Raw genomic sequence first — 23,486 nt, 5'->3', positions numbered from 1 at the left:
CCCGGTTGGGGTGCCTACAGGAGACTGATGTTTCTCTCTCTCACCGATGTTCTTCTCTCTTTCTCTCTCTCCAATCAATAAACATATTCTCAGGAGAAGAGTTACAAAAATGCTTTTTCACTAATATGTGTAAAGCAGCCAGACAGCATTGGGCTCATGAATGTTAGCTAGTACGTCTATTTTTAGAATAGTGTTGGTGGTCTACTGAAGTCATATTTCATTTGAAAAGTTGATTAGCCACATCATAAAATGGGTTCGTAAAAAATGTTCTTTGGGTGATTCATTAATGCTTTTTTGTGTGCATGCAGCTACAGGAGTCCAACCTTCTGGCATCTCTGGGCCATGATGGAAGAAGAGGTGTCTTGGGCCACACAGTAAATACACTGCGACACGTAATCACAAAAAAGAAATCTCATAATGTTTTAAGTAAGTTGACGATGTCGTGTTGGGCCACATTCACAAACGCCCTGGGCCGCACGCAGCCTGAGGGCCACAGTTTAGACACCTCTGCAAGAGTGGGTACAAAGATAAATAGTAGGTGACCACTTTGCAGAAAGAACCTGGCACTTAGGGACATGATTGAGCTCACATCCTGGCTGCGTGACTTCAGGGAATTGTCCTGGCCTCAGTTTTCTTGCCTGTAAAATGGGAAAGCTCACTCTTTTGTAATTGGGTGTGTGGATTCAATGCAGTTTCACATTGAGCATCTGACGTAAAACAATGCACTGTAAGTGCTGATACTATTGTCGATGCTATTGTCTTTGTTTTTCAGAACTTCTCTAATCAGGAGTTAAGTATGTGATTAATTATAAAATAAGAAACAATGAAATATATTTTACGACAGAAGTCCACACAGCTTTGAGGGATGGCAAGGAAGGACCAGTGAATTCCAGCTCTTCCTAGAAACTTCTTCACTCTCAGCCTCCGCATCTTTGCTCAGATCCCAGTTTTAATTAGCGAGGCTCTTCTCGGGCAACCCTGGTTTAAAAAGGCACCCACTCCACAGACTCTCCCTCCTCCCCTTCATATCATTCTCTCCGTGGCACTAACAACTACTGGGTTTCCCAAAAAGTCTGTATGTTTTTTTCCCATGAAATAAAAGACACATTCTTATTTTCACCAATAACTAGATTGATTTGTATATTCTGAGTATGCCAGCTGTCTCCCGCTATTGGCTTCTAGTGGGGGGAGGCCAGGGCTGCTGCTAAACTTCTTCCAATGCATAAGACAGCCCCACAGCAAAGAATTATTGGGCCAAAATGTCAATAGTACCAAGAAACTTTGCAAACCACTTTTGACACATTCGCTCAGTCACAGCACCTTCTCCATACACCATAGAAATGTTTTTTGTATATCAGTTGCATTTTTACCATTCTGGAAATAATAAAGCCTGATATGCGGAAAATGTTGCGTATTTTCTTCCATCTTCAATATTAAAATGAGTGCACAAAATTCACCAATTTTGATAACTTTTTTTTTTTAATGCCTGCTGATGTGGCAGCTGTCACAATACACTCCAACACAACTGTTTCTAATGAAGGTAAAGACAACTAAGCGCTACCAGAGCCATCGTATGGAAAAACCTAAATGAACTTTTTGGCCAACCTCATAAAATACTCTATAACTTATTTACGCTGCTTATTGCCTGTCTCCATGAAGATGAGGACTTTTGTCTGGCTGATCACTGCTGTATCTCCAGCAGCCAAATCATTCCATGGAGGGACTGGCATGTGCCAGGCGTTGTGGGGACCCAGAGAGCAAAGCCCAGGTGGTCCCTGCTGTCATGGGGCTCACATCCAACCTGGAGGAGGAGCTGAAGTTCAAGGAGGAGAGAGAGTGTGTTTAGGGGCGGGGCAGCCGGAGCTCAGCACAGAGATGGGGGTGGTTTGGGGGAAGGGAGATGAAGGAACGCAGTGGCGGATAAGGCCAAGGGGACCGAATATGTATGACCAGATGCTGGAGACACGTGGGCGCCACGTGGAGATGATTCTGTAGGAAATAGGGAGGATCAAAGGAAAGCCAGAGAAATCTTAATAGCAATGCTGGGATAAAATTAATATGGGGATTATCAGATGAAGACTTTAAAGCAGTTATTATAAATATTTTCCAACATGTAAGAGAGAAGACCCTTTATAAATATAGAAAGTCTCAGCAAAGAGATAGAAGATATAAAGAAGAAACATGTGGAAACGTTAGAAATGAAAACGTTCGAGAACCAAAATAAAAAACTCACTGGATGGGCTCAGTAACAGAACAGAGATGACAAAGGAAGGAGTCAGTACATTTATAAATAGATCAATGGAAATCATCCAATCTGAACAACAGAGAAAAGAGTGAAGAGGAAAATGAATAGAGCGTAGGAATCTATAGGACAATAACAAATTCCGGAAGGCATGTATGTCATCTGAGTCCCAGAATGAGGAGAAAAATTTAAATAAATAATGGCTGAGGGTTGGTTTATTATTGCAATCAATGTAACTTTTATATTAGCAGTTTAAAGAAGAAAAAATACTTGATTATAGCAATTGAGTTAGAAAATGCATTTGACAAACTTAATACGTATTTATGATAAAGCTCTCATGAAACAAGGAACAGAAGGAAATTTCCTCTACCTTAGAAAGATCCTCTCTGGGAACCTACGGCTCACATTCTACACAACAGCGAGAGGCTGATACTGCCCCCAGGTCATGAACAAGGGAAAGATGTTCTCTTTCACCAACCCACTCGGCCTTTGACTGGAAGTCCTAGCCAATGCCATAAGTCAAGAAAAATAAAAGACGTACCTATTAAAAAGGGAGAACTAAAACTCCCCATATGCACAGAAAACATGATTGTCTATGTAGAAAATCCCAAGAAATATACACACACCAATGCATACACACCCCATACAACAAACGATCGAGTTGAGCAAGATGTCAGGGTACGAGGGCAACACAGAAAAATCAATTACATTTCTCTGTACTAGCAATGAACAACTGGAAACTGAAATTTAAAAATAATATCATTTATAATAGCTCAGAAACCCCGAGAGATATGAATTTAACACACGGTGTATATGATCTATATGCGAAAAACTACAAAATATTTATGAAAGAACTCCAAGAAGGCCTTAATAAATGAAAAGTATGGCTATACTGACTTCATGGATTGGAAGACAAAACACAGCTGTGATTTATTTATAGGTTCAACATGCTTTCAATCCAAATCTCAACAGGAAATTTTTATAGACAGAGGTAAGCTGATCCTCAAATTTATATGGAAAGACATAGGAAACAGAACAGTTGAAACACTTTTGAAAAAGAAAAAATAGCATGGGAAGAATCACGCTAACTGATTTCAAGACTCACGACAAAGCTATAATGATCAAGATGGTGTAGTTTTGGCAAAGGAATGAGCATCTTGATCAGCGGAACAGAACCAGCATCAAGAACTGGATCCCCAGAGACATATGCTCAGTTGGTTTCTGACTTCAGCGGAGGAGCAATAATAATATGTTCAACAGATGGTGCTGATTGGACATATATACAGGGCGGGACACGGTAGGTTCATGGCCTGGGTTATACAATGGTCCTTAGCCATGCCCCTCACAGCATGATCCTAGATGCGGTGCTGCCTGATTTGTGAATCTTAATAAAGCCAATTAGATCTTCAAATTTACTGGAATGAAGTTTGGTTTTTTAACGCCTTGGAAGGTGGGCTAGGCTTAACATACAAGAAAAAACTGAGGTTAAGGGAAGTAAAAGAATTTGCTCTGCATCTCAGTGCCGGTGAGTAGCGGAGTCTAGATCGGACCCCACCCTCACCGCCAACCGCGTTCTGGACCCGTGCGTCCACAGTCACGTCGAGAGAAGCCATGGACACTGTCAGGGAAGTATCACACAAGGGGACTCTCAGGACATGAGGATCAGGCTTTGATTCACATACATGGCCAACATTCTCGAAGCGTATTTGATTCTAAGCCCCGAATTTGTTTGAAATTCTGGGAGGTTCAAGGAAATTTAATAACTACGCTATTATCACTGCCGTTTTCTCAGAATCCTAGGCGGTTCTTGCTTTTCAATGGGGTCGAATAGTTACCTCCACCATTCACACACATCTACAATGATTCACACTCTTCCCAAGAGAATTAAGGAACCGTTGTGACTTAGAATACTTGGCTGAGCATTGCCTAATTCCACAAATGACAGCTTATACATTTGAAGCAAAGAGTAGTCATTTAAATGTTTTTCCTTTTACACATTTGATGGTCCTGAGAAGTTATAACAGGCTCTTCTCAGCTCCTCTTTCCACCACGTAGAAAAAAAGATTTTAAAATTACACGAAATAAATCCATTTAAGAGACTGGGACAGAAACTTTAATCTTTAGTCCATTGTGATTATAGTTGAATCATCTACATGTGGATTATGCACATTTTCCTGGAGCAAATGGTATCGATTCAAAACTTGAGGAAGGATTTTTGCCTTCTTACTTGTGAATTAGTACCTTCTTTTTAACTGGCTACTGGGTTTGTTTTTTTTTTTCCTATCAACATTGTTGGCTTAAAGTATTTTTGTCTCAGCTAAGATAGAGATAAGCAGCTCAGGTCTCCAAAAAAGCGTTTCTGGAATGTTCTAATTTCTGCTCTACTGAATCTATTTTCTCTAAAAAAGTCAATACTGCTCAGTTTTGACTCATTATCTATTAGCGTTAACACAAAGCCAGGCCCAGCTATTGCCTTCTGCACTTTTCCTGCGGAGAGCTGAGTGATCCCAAAATAAAGTCAAGAATAACACAAATAATTTCATCACCGACAACTGCTTTTACTTTTTAAAGAGCCCGAGTGCTCCTGTTGCCAGGTAACAGGAATCTTATCTTTTGTCACTGGGTTGGCTCCTGAGACGGGGGCTGGGGACAAAGCGGGAGCTTACCTTCCAGCAGGTCTCTGGCCAGACCAGGTTCTGCCCCCGTGGACCGAACAAAGTCTGACAGGACTGCGTCCATATCAAGAGTCATAGGATCATGTAGAAGGGCCGCCCAACACTCGGCCGAGGTGGGGTTGGGGAGCAGGCTAGAAACCATCCATCTGCAGGGAGGACAAGAGAAGCAAAGGTCACGGAGTGGGCGTGTGCAGGGCAGTTGCGGGGGTTGGGGCAGGCAGAGGCCCCGGGGAGGGGCGGGGCCCCTTCCGCCTGCTGTGACAGGCTTTGGAGCTGGTTTGGGACAACTGCTGGCTTCTCCATGTGAGATATCAAGTAATAGAAGTCGAAGTCAAGCATCCTGCATCTGTAGGTGCCGTGACCAAGTCCGGCACGTCTGACCCTACATTCTGGCAATTCCAATGACAACCCATTGAAAAGAAGATAGACCAGATTAAAAAAACAAAAACAAAAACAAAAAACAAAAAAAAAAAAATGATCCCCGAGGGCGTTTGGAGTGGCTCAGTAGGAGTCACTGGATTTCTAATCCTCTTCCCAGCTGCATGGGCAGGGGTGGGAAACACGTCCCCGCCCGCCCGCCCCGCCCCCCCCCCCAGTTCGCCTTTATCAGTGAGCCCTCCCGCTGCTCTTAGGAAAGACCCCCATCGGTGAGTCCAGAGTCAGCTGAAACACCGCACTTGCTGACCACAACTATCTGCCGTCTCTCCAAACATCGGCCCAGTCACAGCCCAGCAGTCTGACAAGGTTCACAAGGATGCGAGACCTCCAGGCAGCAGGATCCCAGCGAGAAAGAGGCAACGGGCACCCTGCCGCCGGATCAGGGGCTGCTCCAGGGAAGAGCACCCAGCGCAGGGCAGGGGACGGCGACCCACCAGTGGACCAGCGCTGGGCCAGCCACGGGTGGCCTCGGGTCACGGCTCAGAAAACGCAAACACATCCCTTCATTTGCATAGGTAGCGGCCCAGACTGGTGTGCACCTGTTTTTGCAGATAAAGTTGAACTGGCCACAGCCACGCCCACTCATTTACATTCCGTCCCGGCTGCCTCTGCCAGTGGCTGAGTTGAGCAGTGAGAACAGACACCACGAGGCCCACAGATGCCCAAATATTTACTACCCGGACCTTTACAGAGACTGCGCCGAGCCCAGTCCGGACAACAGACCACTTTACACTGACGTGAAGAATGCATGGAGCTAATGTCCATGCTGTGGGGGGAGTTTAAATCCATGCTGCTCATGAGGGTCCAGTCCTTTCTTTCGAGGTAACCCTTGGGCTTCAGAGCCAGGACGCTGGTCTCATCTCCGCCCAGAGCTGCTGCTCTGATAACATAACGGTTAACCTCTCAGAGCCGTCTGTGCCTTGGTGAGACAGGAAGGGGGCAGACGTTGGGGACAGGGGCGGGGGGCGGGGGCGGCCAGGCGGGGACGTTGGCGACCGGCAGGGAGTTCATCGTTCATGCCCATCCCACACCCGGCTCCTCCTTGGGGGTCACGGCTGCTCGGGGCGGCCTGGAAACAAGAACGTCACTGCACCTGATGTTGACGGCACCAGCTAGGAGACTGCCTTCCTCCTCCTCCTCCTCCTCTCCGCGCGCCGGGGCCTCGGCCGGGAGTCTCTCCTTCCACCACGTCCACCTGGGGGCACGTCAGAGAAGGAGAACGCGTTACCCTCCGCACCCCCGGGCAGAGCACGCTGCAGTGCACGCAGACACCACCCGCCCGTCTTCGCCTGTCCTGTCGTTCGCTTACTGTCAGATGCTGCGACTTCCCGGGGGCGCGTGGCTGTCAGGCGTCCGGGCCAGCGCTGCTCTGCCCCTGCTGGACGTGGCCCATGGTGGCCCGGAGGGAGGGGTGAGACCACAGGCCCTGAGAACTCTGGAAAAGGCCACCAGAATGAGAGAGACACTTCCTATTTCCTCGAAAGTGAGAACTTCACCTTTCTATTTGAAGAATTCAGTTTTTTATATTTTAAAATCGAAATACTACCTTTTGAAATTCCAAAATGCCTATTCAGTACGAGCTTGCAACGGTCTCGATAGTGGATCCCACACCCCTGAATTTCCTCCCCCCCCCACACGACCCCAGCCCCTCCCTTCACTTTTAAATGGGCACAGGCACCGGAAGGTCGGCCAGGGCCGGCAGGAAGAGTCTCATCGGTCGGTACCGACTGAGAGAGGCGACGGCTGGGGGGTGAGAACGCGGGAGCCACTCCGGCGCGGTACGGACGCTGTGGCCGAGGTGCTCGGACTGAGCCCTGGCTCTGACCGTCCGTGACACCCCCGGCTGGCGTGGCCCACGCGGGACCCCAGAGTCAGGCGGCCGCTTCCCATCCCGGCTGCAGCGCCCAGAGCACCCCGCCTGGACCTGCCGCGGTCACAGGGAATCCGGAGTCCAGCGTGATGGCCACACCTTGGTCCCTGTGGGGTGCACGGTGCTCCATTGTCGGGGATCCGGAGGCACCCCATGGACCACCCTGCTGTCCCGGACAGTGCGCCGTGGTCTCCGTGGGGAGCGGGGCGATTGTCACGAACAGCATCCTGACTCCTGTGATCCGCCACCTGTCGGCAACGTCGGGGTTCCCCGCAGGTGCGGGAGCCCTGGGATGTCTGAGAGCCAGCAGGGCCCCGACAACACAGGTAACAGGAGGGAGGCAGGTCGACAGACGACACACACCCCGCGGTGGTACAGGACCCCTGCCTGCCTGCGTGGCGACACCTGAGGGCTCTGCCTGCGTGTCCGGCACACACCTGTCGGCTGTGCGCCCTGAGGCTGGGACAGCAGAGCCTGCCTTATATACCTTATGTAGCCACCCATCCCGCTCCCAGCAAAGGTCGGGGCGCCACCCACCGGGGAGTGGTGGGCGCATGGGGTACGGCCCCACGCACCGCAATGAGTGTGCCGCATGACCGTTCACACTTTTCTCCCTTAACGGGGTTTCCTCTGCCGCCTCCCCCTTTGAAGTGACTCTCTCCCAGGATCGAAAAGGTCCCCGATTGGCCCCGCGTCTCGATGCTGGCTTTCCCCAGCCTCCTCAGGAGGATGACGGCCCTGAAATCCAGGCTCAGGGCAGGTAGAGAAAGCAGGGAAGCAATGTTCTCAGTTCCAATCGTGGAGCCTTTGAAGGCCTTTGAGAGAGACCTGGATAAGCAAGGAGGCCAGGGATCGCACCACGTGGCAGGGGCAGGGTGACCTTAAGGCGTCTGCTGGCGAGTCCCTCGCTTCCAGTGATTCTGGGAGAGAGCACGTTAGGGACAGAGCTGAGGAGAAACACAGGTGCTCTGTGTTCTTTCTGGGCCAGAGACCATGTAGGGAGGAACACCAGGGAGGTTGAAAGAGGAAGTAAAAATGCGGAGGCGCCCTGGCCGGTGTAGCTTAGTTGGCTGGAGTGTCATCCCCCACACCAAAAGGTTACAGGTTCGATTCCTGGTCGGGGCACATGCCTGGGTTTTGGGTTCAGTCCCCAGTTGGGGGGTGAATGAGAGGCAACTGATGGATGTTTCTCTCCCTTTTTCTCCCTCCCTTTCCCTCTCTCTAAGCATATCCTTGGGTGAGGATAAAAAAATAATAATAGTTAAAATAATTGTTAAAGTAGAGGAAAGGATTGCCCTCTGGCCCCCCTGGGGCTGTGGGGGGAGGCCCATCAGAAGGTGGGCAGAAGGCAGCAGAGTCGGGTGATGGCCTCCTGGAGAGGGAGGGGGAGGGGGAGAGAACAACGGGGGAGGGGCAAGCGGTGGGAAAAACCCCCATCACTGGGAAACTGAACAGCGCACTTCTAAGTAACCCACGGGCCAAAGAGGAAATCTCCAGGGAAATAAAACTATATATGTTGAATGGGAAGGAAATAAAAACACAACATATCCAAGTCTGTAAGGTAAACTTTGGTTAAAAGCCCTGCTGAGAGGAAAACTTACAGCCCTGAGTGCGTCCGCTATGAAGGAGTAAAGGTCTCCAATCAATAGCCTGTGCTCTCACGTTATGAAACGAGCCGAGTAAACCCACAGCCAGCAAAAGGAAGGAAATGAGGAAGACACGAGTGGAAGTCAGTGAGGCTGGAAACAGCAAAACAAGAGAGAAAACTCAATACAACAAAAAGCTGGTCTTGTGAAAACATCAATGAAGTGGACGAACCTCTGGCGAGACTGAGAAAGAAGAGAGGATGCAAATTACCTGGGACGAGATTGAAAGAGGAGATGGTTACAGATGCTCAGACCCCAAAAGCATAATAAGGAAGCGTTACAAACACCTGTTCCACACAAACAGGGTCACTCAGGTGAAAGGGACCAAATCCTCCAAGAGTGCAAACTACCAGAACCCACTCAGTGTGAAATGGGTCATCTGAATGTCCCTCCAACTATTAAAGAAATTTCATCTGTAACTGCAACTCTCCCTCCCCAAAGAGATATCTCCAGGCTTACACTGTTTACGAAGAATTTTGAAGAACATAACCACATGTTTAAGGAAGAATGAATATCAAGTCTACCCAAACTGAAAAACTTCCAGAAAACTGAAGGAGGTAACCCTTTTTTTGTTTTCTTTCTTTCAATAGTGTGTTAATTTGATTTTAAAAAAATTTTTTATTGTTGTTCAAAAGTTTATGAGGCCAGTATTAACTTAATACCAAAATCTAAGTAATGCCGTATATAAAAAGTTATTAAAATTCCGTGTGAATGCAAACACAAATATGATTTATATACCATAAATAATGCCATATAAATAAATATAATAAATAATATAAGCCCTACTTGGTCATGATGTAAAAATATATGTATATTTGTAAAGTTATATATGTATGTGTATGTATGTCTCTATATCAATATATCCATATCATCACAAGGAACATTTATTCCAGGGATGCAAGGATGGTTCAGTATTCAGAAATGTATCAATATAATCCATCATATTAATAGGCTGAAGAAGACAAATCCCACAATCATATCACTCATGTAAAAACTTTCAAAACACTAGGGATCCAGGGGAATTTCATTGACTTGATGTAGAATTCTACAAAAAACATTGCAGCTGATGGTTCACAGTTGAGGGCGAGAGACTTTCCAACTGTGACTGGGGGCAAGGTGAAGAGTATGTCTGTCCCACCTCTTTCCTCAACACAGTAGCCGAGTGCTAGCCAAAGCAATAAGGCAGGAAAAGGAAACACAAGGCGTACAGATTGGGAAGGGAGAAAAAATTGTCCCTACTTACACATGACATGATAGGCTACATAGAAACCCCCAAAAGAATCTATAAAAGATTTCTAGCAGGTTCACAGGATATAGGATCAATATACAAAAATCAACTGTATTCCTATATACTACCAATGAAGACATGAACACTAAAAATAATAAAACAATAGCATTCATAATCAGTCAGTAAACAGATGAAATACTTAGTTACAAATCTAACCAAATGTGTATAGATACGCTGAAAGTATAAACAACCGATGAAAGAAATCAAAGGAGCTCTAAATAAATGGTCAGATATACTGTGTTCATGGACCAGAAGAAAAAACATAATAAAGATGCCAATTCTCTCTCGAATGATCGACATGTTTATTGCAATAACTAGCAACATCCCAGCAAGATGTTTCTAGGTACAGACAAGTGTATTCTATAACTGATATGGAAAGACAAAGGAACTAGGCAAGCTAACGCAGTTTTGAAATACAAAAGTAAAGTGGATTAATCATTCTCCTTGAATTTCAGACATTATATAGCTACAGCTTACTCCATGGCTGCACAGATCAAAGTCACAGAAGCCAGAAGCCAGAAATAGACCTTCACAGAATAGCCAAATGATTTTGTTTTTGCTCTGGCTGCATTTTTATCAGCTTTATTGAAATATAATTCACATACCACACAATCACCCAGTTTAAAGGGCACAATTCAATGGTGGCTATAAAATTACATTAGTAAGTTTTAAAAATTGTGGTAAATTACACACAATAAAATTTGCCATTTTAACTGTTTTCCATGTACAATCCCATGGCATTAAAGCACAGAAGGCCTCACCAATGTGCACACAGGTCCTTGCATCGAGCCCACGGTAATTTCCTCTGTCACTTCTAGTTCAGCGTATGTGCTGCCAAAGGGAATATTGGCCAACTTACCTTTGATAAAGGTGATAAAGTGATTCAGCGGAGGAAGGCCAGTCTTTTCAACCAAGGGATACCATATGTACATTGGATACCCATCAACAAAAGCCCAAAACTAACCAAATAAAACCCCTCAACCACACGTTTCATATAAAAACTGAGTCGAAACACTCAGACTCAGTGGCTTGCAGGGCAAGACCCAGCTCCGGCGGCAGGGCAGGCGGTGCTGCGTCTGGTCGGAGTTTGGGGACATTGAGGACTCATCCCCCTGCCCCGCCTGTGGTTCAGACAAGATCTCACAGGGGCTGAGGCGCTGACGCAGGCAGAGCTGAAGGAGAATGAGAATGAGGAGCGATGGAACGGCTGTCCTGCTACGTGGGGTCGCCAGGCCAGTTCATGGGCCTCCGAGAGCTTGATTTACCAACCAGTAATGGGTGGCTAGGTTTTCTGAGTGTCTCAGCTTTCTTGTAATTAATTAATTAGAGAGAGAGAGAGAAACGTCGATTTGTTGTTCCACTTACTGAGGTATTCCCTGGCTGATTCCTGCATGTGCCTTGACCAGCAACTGAACCTGCAATCTCGGTGTATCAGGATGATGCTCTACCCAACTGAGCCACCCAGCCAAGGCCCCCCAACCAGTAATGGGGACCGTCCATCATGACAGGTGTGAGGGATGGCAAAGCTGACTGTCCCGCGGCCCTGGACTGAAAGGGGATGTATAGTGGGCTGCAGGCTCTCACCCAGCCCTTCAGGGTGTAGACCAGGGCACTGTCCTGGCTTTGTCTACACGTCCTGCCTCAGCCAGTCCCCTGGGAGCCGCTCCCGACGTTCACGCAGAGCCTCTTGCCAGGATGTGCCGCTCCTACCGTGCAGCTTTCTTCCTGCCCTTTATACCGCCTCCTCTGGTCTTAAATCCCCTGCTCCCAACGGGTTTCCTTCCCTCTCCTTCCCCTCTCTCCTGCCTTCCTTATCACCACTGCCATCGTCCTGCAAACCTCCCTTGTCTAAGTCACCTTGCAGCCACCCGAGACTCCAGCAGGAATAAACCCTCCATGGCGTGATGCTATCTGAAGTGCCTCAGGAACCTGGGAAAGTGGAAAAATACAAACTCAGGGATGCGCAAGGCCTCACGGCTCTCCTGCCCCTCACAGCAACGTGCTCCTCCGGCCGCGGCCGCCCAGCCCCACGGGGGTTACGTCGGAGAGCCACGTCCGCGGTTCAAAGAACACACGGGGACAATGCACACTGGGGGTGAAGAGAATGAGGGAGGAGGAACGCGCTTTGTTGTCATCTCAGTTCAAGACACGTCGCTTGCACTTGAGGCTCTCCGTGTGGGCGAGGCCTGAGCGGCCGGGAAGGGGGCTTCTCCTCCCGCCTTTCGCCCAAGGTCACCGTGTTCCTCCGTTTCCTCGGCAGAGATTGCTGCAGCTCTTACAGGGACACGGCAAAGGGGCACGGCCACGCCCTCAAGGGAGGGCCCTGTCCCCACGGCGCTTCCTGGCCTTGAGGAAACGGCGCCTGCGCAGGTGAGACAGGCCCCCGCCACCAGGCCGAGCAGGGAGCTGTCTGCCCAGGTGCAGACTCCAGGAATCCAAGTGTGACTTTATTTTTGTCTCCCTCTGACCTTTTTAAAATGTCTTCAGGTGGGGGCACTCGGAAGGGGAGTGCCTTCCGCCGGATGAGGGCCGGGCGCGCACCCCGACTTGCAGAAACGACCTGTGCCATCGAAGGAGTGCGCTCTGTCCCTGCTGTCAGCCAGCAGCACCCCCCCACCATCTCACAGGCCCTGCCCTCGCATCCCGGGGCCTGTCGGGGGCCTCCCACCTGCTGCGAAGGGGCGAGGCCTGGTGCCAGGTGCCGGGTGGAGGCAGGAGGGGGCCGCTGGACCCGAGGGCGCTGCACATGCGACCCTGTGCCCAGGCCTGGCCGATGCTGAGGGTCACAAGCCCCTGTGGACTGTATTCTGAGTCCTTGCAGATCCCTACCACCAGGTTGCTTACTGGCGGTTTCTGTGACCCAGGGGGCTGAATGCCTGTCCGTGTGGTCATTTTCGCCCATTTCAGCCTCCTTAGGAGTCTCGTGCACGTCTCTGGCTTCTGCTGCTGGGGTCCCTCTGCCCTTCCAGTGGCCCAATGACCGGGCCCAACACGACTCACGCATCCCCTTCTGAGAGCCCCGAGGAGTGTGGCCTGGCCCGTTTCCTCTCCCAGTGACACCTAGAGGAGCTCCCCGCCAGGACACGGCACCTCGTTCTTCAACGTGCCCAGGTGAGAGGCGGGCCCCACCCCCGCCCATTAGAAAAAGGCGCTGACATCGGCAATGGATGGCCCTTTCAGAAACTTCTTCTCATCGCAGAACCCCTTCTCCTCCCACACCCGATTCCCTCCCCCCCCACCCTCGACCAGAAGGGTCCAAACACCTGGGGAGCGATCCCCGCTCATGGCCTTTGTAACCGTGCGCTTTGGCCGGGCACCCACTGTGGCTTGTAGCAGCAGTTTTACTTCCACACCTGGGTCTAAATTTCAGTGTTGATGCCCTGTTACACGTGGCTTTACAAAGGACGTCCCATTGGACAAAAACGACTTTGCAGAGTGTTTGAGGGAAGATTTGTTTCCACAGTGAGCGTGCTGAGTCGATTTGCCATATGGACAAATGTACCTGATCCCTACCTCACAGCACATATGTGAACTTTGACTCCAGGCCAATGGTACTTCTGGAAGTGAGGGGTGAAACAAGGAGGCCTCCAGAAAGCCATGCAGAGGGACACCTCCCCAAGCCTGAGAAGGGCAGAGGCTCCTGAAATAGGAGGCCCAAGCTGCCAACTAGAAAAACGGTGAAGTATAAACATCAAGAACTTCTTTTCACCAGAAAAGCACCACTCAGTGAAAAGGCAAACTGCAGAGAGAAAGAAGATCACTGAACTGCCCAAAATTGAAAAAGGGCTGGTGCCCCGTGGGGGGACCAGGGTTTGCGACCCCCAAAGATGACACCTTGAGATATTAATTATTTTAAGCTGGTCATTTTTAAGAACCGAAAGACCGAGGAGAAAATGCTGACCTTTCCCCGACTGCCTAAAGGTCATTTAGGCAGAGGACCTGCTTTGGGAGGGGACCTGCCATCACAGATGACAATGGCTTAGTATGACCTTGGAGCGGCGGACAGGGAAGGACTGCAGAGGCCTCTTTGTGCAAAGCCCCCTCTGTGTCCCATTGCAAAGGATGGCCCAGCAAACGTTTGTTTACCAGACACTTGCTTTTCTATGTCCACGTGAACTGTCTTCTTGCCTTTTGAAGTCCTTAGTTCAAAATGGCATAAAAGCCTTAATTGACTGTTCTGCCCTCTGGCCTCATAGTCTTATGCCCTGCCCCCCGCGTGTACATACGTATTAAATTTGAACGTTTTTGTCTATTGATCTCTGTCATAGAGTTTATCTCAGCCAGAACTTCAAAAGGTGGGAGGAAATTGTCTTCTGCACCCCACACCAGAATATATGCAGAAGACCTTAATAAGAAATGGCTAATCCAGCCTGGCCGGTGTGGCTCAGTTGGTTGGAGCATCGTTCCATAAACCGAAGGGTCTCCGGTTCGATCCCTGGTCGGGGCACATGCCTGGGTTGTGGGTTCGGTTCCTGGCCAGGGCACGGATGAGAGGCAACCGACCAACGTTCCTCTCTCACATCGATGTTTCTCTCCCTCTCTCTCACCCTCCCGTCCCCTCTCTCTAAAACCGGTAAGTATGTTCTTGGGTGAGGATGAAAGAAAAAAGAAATAGCTAATCCAATAGAAAAATGGAAAGTTATCTGAACACATACTTTACAAGAGGACACCTGAAAGGCCAAGGGTCCAAATAAGTTTCTGAACGTCATTAGTTATCAGAGAAACTAAACTACAATTGCAATTAGAGTCCCTCTGAATGTCTGGACTTCCTAAACCTGCAAGTACCGAGGGCTGGCAGAGATGGGAAGAAAGTACAGCTCTCCTCCGGGGCTGGGGAACGTGTGACTGGTTGACAGCTTGAGAAAATTGCTTGGCAGGATCTGCCAAAGCCGATCATACATATACCCGACGACCAGAACCTTCAGTATGTGGCATATACCCACGACACTAAGTCTCCATGGGCATAAGACGGACGGGAAGTATTTTCATAGCAACGTTTGCATTTTTAAAACTCAGAAGGCTGTGTGGTCTTTGATGGGTGTTTTTCTGTAGGCGTGTTACACTCCACTGGAAAGGATGAGCAATATAAATCTATGAACCATGAAAGAGCTCCTATATGAAGCTAATAAATAGGCTCATAAAGGACTTTTCCGGCCTAACTCCCATCTACACGCATTTAAAAAGAAGATTTTATTTATTTATATTTTTAGAGAGAGGGGAAAGGAGGGAGAGAGAGGGAGAGAAACATCAATGTGTGGTTGCCTCTTGTACGCCCCCTACCAGGGACCTGGCCTGCAACCCAGGCATGTGCCCTGACTGGGAATTGAACTGGCGACCCTTCGGTTCTCAGGCTGGCGCTCAATCCACTGAGCCACACCAGCCAGGGCTACACACATGTTAGAAGACAGCCTTACTGGCATGTGGCTGGGCATTTGCTAGGACGCTATTGATCGCTTCTCTCAGTTTGAACGCTTTTACTCACATGGGCACGCCGGCCCCTCTGCCCAACCCTTCCTGCGCAGAGCCAGAGAGATCTTCAAAGGAGGCAAATTACGCCACGGCATCCCCTGCTTGAAACCCAGCCATGGCTTCTCACGGCACTGAAATAAAACCAAGCGTCTCCCTGAGCCTTCATCAGTCCCGCACCACCGCTGCGCCCCGCCCCTGGGCTGGCCTGCGCCTGGCGACGCTAGGCCAGCACGTTGCCGGGGGCTGTCGCTCCGCAGCCCCTCCGCAGCCCCTCCTCAGCCCTGCTGGCTCTTCCCTGGCATGAGATCGGGAAATGACACAATCATTTCCGGGGGGCCTCGCCCTGAGCCCTCTATTTCACCCGCTTATACGTTCTCCATCGAGGACGCTGTCAGCGCCCGTGTCTGGTTACCTAAAAAAGTCCCCGTGCGAACCCCCGGAGCGCGTGCAACAGGCACGCCGGCAAGTCTGCCCTGTAAGGGTAGCTCTGTGGACAGCGTTGTGCTTCTTCCTACAGCACCGTGGGAAAACGCTGCGTGGCTACTGGAAGGTTTACTCCAATGCCTGCCTTTGTCTCCCTTCCCGACCTCACTTCCAAGTGTTTTTCCTGGTGCCCTTTCTCCTGGCACACGCTTGCTTCCGGTTACACCCTCAGTGTGTCTGCCTTCGGGGATCTTCGTACGGGTTGTGCTGTCATTGCCACAAATCTACCCCAACTGCAGCCCAGACGGCCTCCCGGCAACCGCTGGCCCATCCATCACGGCTCCTCCACCTGGGAACCTCATCCTGACTCCCCGCCCGGCGGGCTGCGTACCTGCGGCTGTCGGGTGGCTGGTCCGAGCTCCGCTTCCTCTCCGGGTTACCTGACTGGACTGGTGGGGGGGAGCGGGGAGTGAAATGACATAAACACGGGGCCCAGGGCGCCTGCAGGCTGGCTGATGTCTAAAAGGAGACGGTTCGAGGCCCCGTCTTCCTGTCATGCACTGCCAGCCGTTCTAACAGAGAAGATATGGCATCCGGTTTCCCACAAAGCAACAGAAATGTCACCCTTGCATGCAAACTTTCTAAAAAAAAAAAAAAGACTAAGCTGAAAAACAAAACATCATCCAAAAAAAAAAAATTACGTAAATGGAGTGTCTTAAAAGTGTTCGCTGGCCACTGTAAATTCCAGGAGGAAGCTAAGAGTGTTGGCTAATCTAACTTTAGACTTTGATTAGTTAAGCATGCATGTTGTCACTGCTATGGCAATAACAGACATAGAGTATACAACTTCCCAAAAAATACATGGGGGAAAATGCACCCCTCACTTTGACCCCCCCAGGTCTCTCGGCGCTGGCGATTGGCCAGGCCTGGCAGGCGAACAAGCACGTGACACCGTAATGCATGTACTGCACGGCGTCTGAGTGCCGTCGGGGACAGAGACGGGCACAGGGTCGGAGAGGGGCGGGGCTGCGCCGGTGTTTGGGGACCTGTTACATGGGCCGGTCAGGGTGGGCGGGCCTCACTGAGGACGTGATTCTGGAACGAGGACGAGGAAGGGGTGCGTGGCGCGTGGTGCACGGCCAGGGTGCGGACGCCTTCCCCTAGGGAGGTTGCAGGGGCCCTGTCCAACCGGAGGGACTGTGGGCGAACAAGCGTGTCCAGGCCGGTCAGAGCCGAGACCCGCGTGATGTCGGGGGGCAGGCCTGGCGGCCACCCCGGCACTCACAGCCGCGCTCTGTGTGGCAGGAGAAGCTGGGCAGCCTTTTGAGCCGTGGCGAAACACGAGGGAGCTTCCGTGGTGAGAAGCCGGCTTGGCTGCCGCTTGGAGAGCAGATGGCCGAGGGCGGCTGGGGCGTGGGAGGAAGGAGAGAAGCAAGGAGATGAGTCAGGAGGCCCCTGGCTTCTCCCGAGGACGGAGGGGACGGTCCCGGCGGGGACGGCAGCGGTGGGGGCGGCGAGAAGTGGCGGAATTCTCGGCAGAGTTCAAAAAGCTGATTTTAAGAGGAACCCGAACGAAGGCAATAAATAAGCGGGGAGGAAAGCAGATGTGAGACAATAGCAAGCGCAAGATGAGATGGGTGGATTTAACCTAAATGTGTCACTAATTAAATTAAATGTAAAGACACCAGATGCTCCCGTTAAAAGCAATAAATTGGCAGGCTGAGTAAGAAAATTCAGCAATGCACTGTTTAGAGAGGATGTCCACAATGTAAAGATACAGAAAAGATAAAATTAAAAAGGTCGGTACGGAATACACTATGCAAATTACAATCAGCAGAAAACTGCTGTAGCTACATTAACGTCAGACAGAATAGGCTTTGTGATCAGGGGCGTTTACTAGCAATGAAGAGAATTGGTTCATAATAACAGAATCCCATGGAATAGGTGTAGGGACATAAAAGATAATGAACGTGCTATGGACAAACTTTACCTAAAGGACAGGCTCAATGACATGCCCAAGAGCTGATGACTACAAAATATTTTTAGTGTACATGGAACATTTACAAAAGTGTTTATCATATTTGGGGATGTAAAGCGTATCTCCCAAAATGCAAAGGATTAAAGCACACAAGGGAAGAGGTTCTCTGGCCATACTAAAGTTAGGTGGCTAAGTAGCCAATCTGCATAGGCTTAGAAAACTTCTCACACACACTTCTAAATAACTCATAGGCTTTGCTTCAAAATCATGCAGGAGGTTGGGTGGCGGTAGACGCAGGAAAGACTAACACAGGTATATATAGACACAACAGATGACTGGTCACAACTTGAGAATAATAAAAGCTGGGTGATAGGTACGTGGGGATTCATTCTCCTACTCTGACTACATTTATAGATATTTAATATTTTCTAGAGTTAAATGTTCAAAAGGTAAGGAAAAGGAAATAAATCCAGCAGAAGTGACTCGCTGTGAAAAATATAATACAATGCCTCACCCAAGAGTGTACGAAGAAATCACAGTGCAGACGATACATGAGGTAATGTGTGGCGTGTTTGCTGTCTTTCAGCCAGAAGGTTCCAGAGCCCCGGGAGTGGTAGGAGGGCTCCTTTGTCTTGAGCGAAGGGGAGCTGGGAGGCCACAGGGCACAGGCGGACTCCAGGCCTTCCCTGTGAAATAGTCTCGGATGTGAGGCATCAATTAAAGAGAAATCTATGCTCTAGAGTCTCCAGGCAACAGTGCTGGTCTTCATGCATGTTCAAGAGAGAAGGATTTTTTTTTTTTCATTGAAATGCTTCTTTATCTTCACCCTTTGGTCTTACCTGTTTGCTTGCTTTCTGCCCAGTGGAGGCTTAGGTCTGTCCCCACGGCGATGGGGAACAGACTGGCAGCCAGGCAGCAAGGTGGGTGGGGGAACTGCTCGCCTCCAGGAGCAAGTCATGCCAGGAGAGGGGACAACTGAGCAGAGGGGGAAGGCAGACGCGTGCGTCTAATGGAGGGTCTTCGCCCTCCACACCTGTCGCTGCAAGCTGAACCTCGCCGCGGTGGCACAGTCGCCCCCACACCTCACCTCCTGCTCCTGCCGTGGGCGGAAGGGCGCACTCACGATCGCGGCACCCCCGACGCTGTCCCGGGTGCTGAACCTCAGGCCCCTGCCCCAGGTGCCGTGCCCCCAGGCACTGTCTCAGGTGCTGAACTCCCTGACTCAACGTGGAGCCCACATGGCCAGCGTTCTAATTCTCCCGTGCGAAAGCCCTGCCAAGGTCTTTGACTTCTCCTTCTGCAAATTGGGGGTAGCAATGACACCTCCCTTACGGAGTCATGGAGGAGATGGGATACGATGTCCTAACTGCCATAGAATCACAATGACCAAAATCTTCACAAAAGATGTCAAGGGTGCCTGGCGCAAAGGAAGGACGTGACAGAGGTTAGATCTTACTGTACCGCTCCCAGGGCTACTGCTCCTGCTGCGCTGGAACATAATATGGTCCAGGGGACACTCGTAATGTTATTTCAAGTGGCCTGAGGGACACATGCAAACAGGAGCCAGAAGCGGACTAACCAGTAACGCGAGATGGCGTTCGGGGAGTGAGCCTCCAGACGTCACTGGCCTGTTCCAACATGTCCCTGGCATTGTGCCATGTTCCCCAGCCCCCAAGAGACAGCCTCTGCCCCAAGGCATACACTCAAAGTCACCACCAAATGTCAACTCAGAGTCTGACTGCACTTACACGTCACTGCAATCTGGTATAATATCATTTTATGTGATGAATTAGAATTTAATGGGGGAAGATCATAAGACTAAGTCTTCGAATGCTTTGCGCCTTTACAATGGAAAGGCATGTCCTCTAAAATTCCATATGAGGATGTGGAACAGCCACCACAAACATGGCTGACCCACGGATGTCCCTTAGGTGGGGTCATCTAGGGGCCTGACCCCAAAACAATGGCCAGGCAATACAAGTTTGCTCACTTGCCACAATCGCAAGCATATACGCTGTCCCATGGTCTGAAGTATCTTAATGGAACCCACAGAAAGAAACGCTTCTGATTTTTATTTTGTACAAATCAAAAAAAGGCAGGTCTCTGTTTACTTTTAACATTGGTGAATCATCAAAATGGATTGAGGGGCCTAAAAAGTCACATCGTCAACTTCAAAAACTACTTCAACATAGCAACTGCCTCTTAAATCTGCCTGGAAACATGCAAATGGCAGAGCATAATTTGGATAAAGAAAAATACGAACGTATTTGTTGTACCAAAAAACAAAAAAAAACAAAAAAACCCCATACAAACACAACAAAACAGGAAACGACAGCTCCTTTCCTGCCCAAGCACGTGGCCCCAGATTGTGCCGCTGTGCCAACCAGCTGGTCTGACTCAGCACTGATTTCTGTGGGACCTGAGCCTTTTACCGACCTGGGCCTCTGACTCTGAGAAATTAGTATGTATAATCAGATGAGCTCTATGAACTCCCTGATGCTCTCTGATGACTATATCTTTTTTGAAAGTTTATTTATTTATTTTTAGAGAGAGGGAAAGGGAGGGAGAGAAAGAGGGAGAGAAACATCAATGTGTGGTTACCTCTTGCACGCCCCCTACTGGGGATCTGACCTGCAACCAGGCATGTGTCCTGACTGGGAATCGAACTGGCGACCCTTTGATTCTCAGGCCAGTGCTCAATCCACTGAGCCACACCAGTCGGGGCGATGACTACATTTTACAAGCATCCTGCATCCATCCCAGAACTGTCTGTGTTTCCCTCTCTACTTATGTAAATGCTGCTCAAAAAAGGGTGCTGATACAGTGGTTTCATAAAGACAGGAAATTTCAATGGAACACCGCACAACTAATATGTTCTAAAAATAAGCAACAACCGACCATTCACCCAGACTTGGGGAGCTGTCTTGCTTCAGCTCAAGTCTTTCCTCCTGAGCACCAGAGCTGGTGGCGGCAGCCACTTTGGCACCTCCATCTGATGGAGCACAGCCACCTCCGTCTCAGCATGGCCCCAGCAGAAATCACAACCTCTCCTTCCAAACCTGCACCACGTCCAGCGTTCCTCATCTAAATTTAGAAAAAGTCAAGCCCTTCCCACAAGGCTTCTGAGTAAACAATTGAATTATCTGGGGAGATGTTAAAAGGCCTGATTTAGCTTGGGCTTCATCCTCTGGGATTCTGGTGCAATTAATCTGGGATACTGTCTTGGTATTTAGATGTTTAAAAAGTGGGGAGTCATTGCTGTAGGTATTTTATTTTTGAACGTTCACAATTGATTTGTTGTTCCACTAATTGATGCACTCAGTGGTTGATTCTTGTATGTGCCCTGACTGGGGCTCGAACCTACAACCTTGGCGTATTGGGATGATGCTTTAACCCGCTGAGCTACCTGGCCAGGCTGCTCCAGATATTTTAGATCCTTAATACTATCAGGGCTCTATTCCTCCTCCTGTGGGTCTTCAATCTTAGAAGGCTCTCATCAGCTCTGATCTCCCAAACAGGGCCTCTGTGGCCGCAATGAATGTGGTGCCGCCAGGGGCTGAGCGTCTGCCCCTCTGGCCCCGAGGTCTCCCAGCCCCTAGGCTCTGTTGTAGTGGTGACCGGCTCTGCCTGCACATGAGAGTCATCTGTGCTTCTTAAAAAGACACTGGTGCTCGGCGGTTTGGAATCGATGTGGTTGGAGCCCACATGCATTGTTAAATGCTTCCCGGGAGATTTGATGAGCAGCCAGAGCTGAGTACCACTCGTTCCATGGCCGGGCACCCAGCCCAAGGGGAATTAATACTTTCCGTGTGGTATCCAATGGCCACATGTGCCTGCTGCTTGTCGGGGCCTCCAGCCCGCCGGTCCTGCCGCTTTTGGCCCTTCGCCCTCCTCCTTGAGCCCCCGCTCCTCTAGCTGCCTCGCCTAACAGCCAGCCATGCTTTTACAAACAGTATCAATGCCCGCCTGCCCTTCCCTCCCCACCACCCGCTCGGTCTGCGCTTGTACCGAAGTATCGGAACATCGCTGGGAAATAATCCTAAAACCCCGATGATTGGACTCTTCAGATTTATATCCTGTGCTTCCAAAAAGCACTCGAAACTGCCGAATGGCTGTATTTCCTTGGAGATTTCATGTTCCCGTTCTCCAGGACGACTAGTTCATGCTTTTCTGTTCCCCTCAAATCTCTAACAACCTCTCCCCCTGCCCCCTGCCCCTTGGGCTCACCTGGGGACCTTGCTGCCTGCCCCTCACCGTGGTCTGTGGAGAACCCCCCAGTCTCCCCGCCCAACAACTCTCCAGCCTCGGTACCCTGGCCCTTTGCTTTTCTCTCACACATCCGCCCTCTGTAGGCTACCCTCTTCCCCTTTGGAAGGTGAGTATGGGACACAGGCCCTCCAATCACCCATCGATTTCTCCTTCTCTACTTGATTACCGTTCACATGGCTCACCCGGAACCCAGGCTTCACATGTGCTAGTGGCCACTCCTCTTTTGCTCTCCTTTGCAGCAATGGTCTTTGAAGAGTGATCTATATTCTCTGGCACGGGCTGCTCACTTCTTTTCCCTTTGTTTTGTAAAGATGCTTGTGATGGGAATAGAATTTTAGATTGGCACTGGGCACGTTGAAGTCATCAATCCATTGTCTTTCAGCTTCCAGTGCTGCTCACGGCCATCACAGGCTCGTGGATCCAAAGATGTAAGATTGTGGAAAGAGGTTTAACATTGCTTGATTGATGCACAGATTCAGGGCGATGCCCATCAGAACCCCACTGGCTTGCCCTGGCGGGTGTGGCTCATGGACTGAGTGCCAGACTGCGAAGCAAAGGGTCACTGGTTTGATTCCCAGTCAGGGCACATGCCTGGGTTGTGGGCCGGGTCCCCCGTACGGGGTGCGCAAGAGTCAATCACACACTGATGTCTCTCTCCTTCTCTTTCTCCCTCTCTTCCCCTCTCTCTAAAAATAAATAAATAAAATCTTAGTAAAAAAAAAAAAGAACCCTACTGGCTTTCTGCAGAAACTGATAAGCTGATCCCAAAATTAATATGGCAATTCCAGAGACCGGGAATAGCCAAAACAAACTTGAAAAAGAGAGAACTCACATTCACTGATTTTAACTTTTACTACAAATCTGAAAAATTTAAGGTAGTATTGTATTTGCATAAACCCTTCCACTTATGGTAAAGTGGTTTTTGACAAGGGTGTTAAGACAATTCGGTGGGGAAAAAAGTCTTTTCAGCTAATGACGATTGGACAGCTGGATAGCGATATTCAAAAGAATAAAGTTGGATGTCTGCCTTACACTGTGCACAAAACTTAACCCAAGACGGAGCATAGATTTCCTAAAAGTAAGGATTAATACTGAAAAATCATTCGAAGAAAACATAGGAGTAAATCTTTGTGAGCTGGGTTAGGGAATTTTCAAGAAACTCTCACCCAAGGACATGCTTATTGATTT

The 23,486-nt window shown here is 49.4% G+C and overlaps 1 protein-coding gene across 1 annotated transcript in view; it reads right to left on the bottom strand.

The window, feature by feature from the left end:
• OTUD7A (OTU deubiquitinase 7A) overlaps positions 1-23,486 on the bottom strand; it is a 90,741-nt gene that overhangs the window by 23,077 nt on the left and 44,178 nt on the right. The window contains exons 2-4 of the mRNA XM_054561970.1: positions 6,665-6,790; positions 6,449-6,550; positions 4,909-5,063 (exon numbers count right to left, since the gene is read on the bottom strand). Of these exons, the coding sequence (XP_054417945.1) occupies positions 4,909-5,059 (151 nt within the window). The 5' untranslated portion in view covers positions 5,060-5,063; positions 6,449-6,550; positions 6,665-6,790. The remainder of the gene's footprint in view (positions 1-4,908; positions 5,064-6,448; positions 6,551-6,664; positions 6,791-23,486) is intronic.

The sequence above is a fragment of the Pteronotus mesoamericanus genome, unplaced genomic scaffold (assembly GCF_021234165.1).
Source record: "Pteronotus mesoamericanus isolate MK-2021 breed Mesoamerican mustached bat unplaced genomic scaffold, CSHL_Meso_final scaffold_582, whole genome shotgun sequence".
NCBI classification, from domain to species: domain Eukaryota; kingdom Metazoa; phylum Chordata; class Mammalia; order Chiroptera; family Mormoopidae; genus Pteronotus; species Pteronotus mesoamericanus.
The sequence above is the reverse complement of the archived record's forward strand: the minus strand, read 5'-3'. Positions and strand labels throughout refer to the sequence as shown.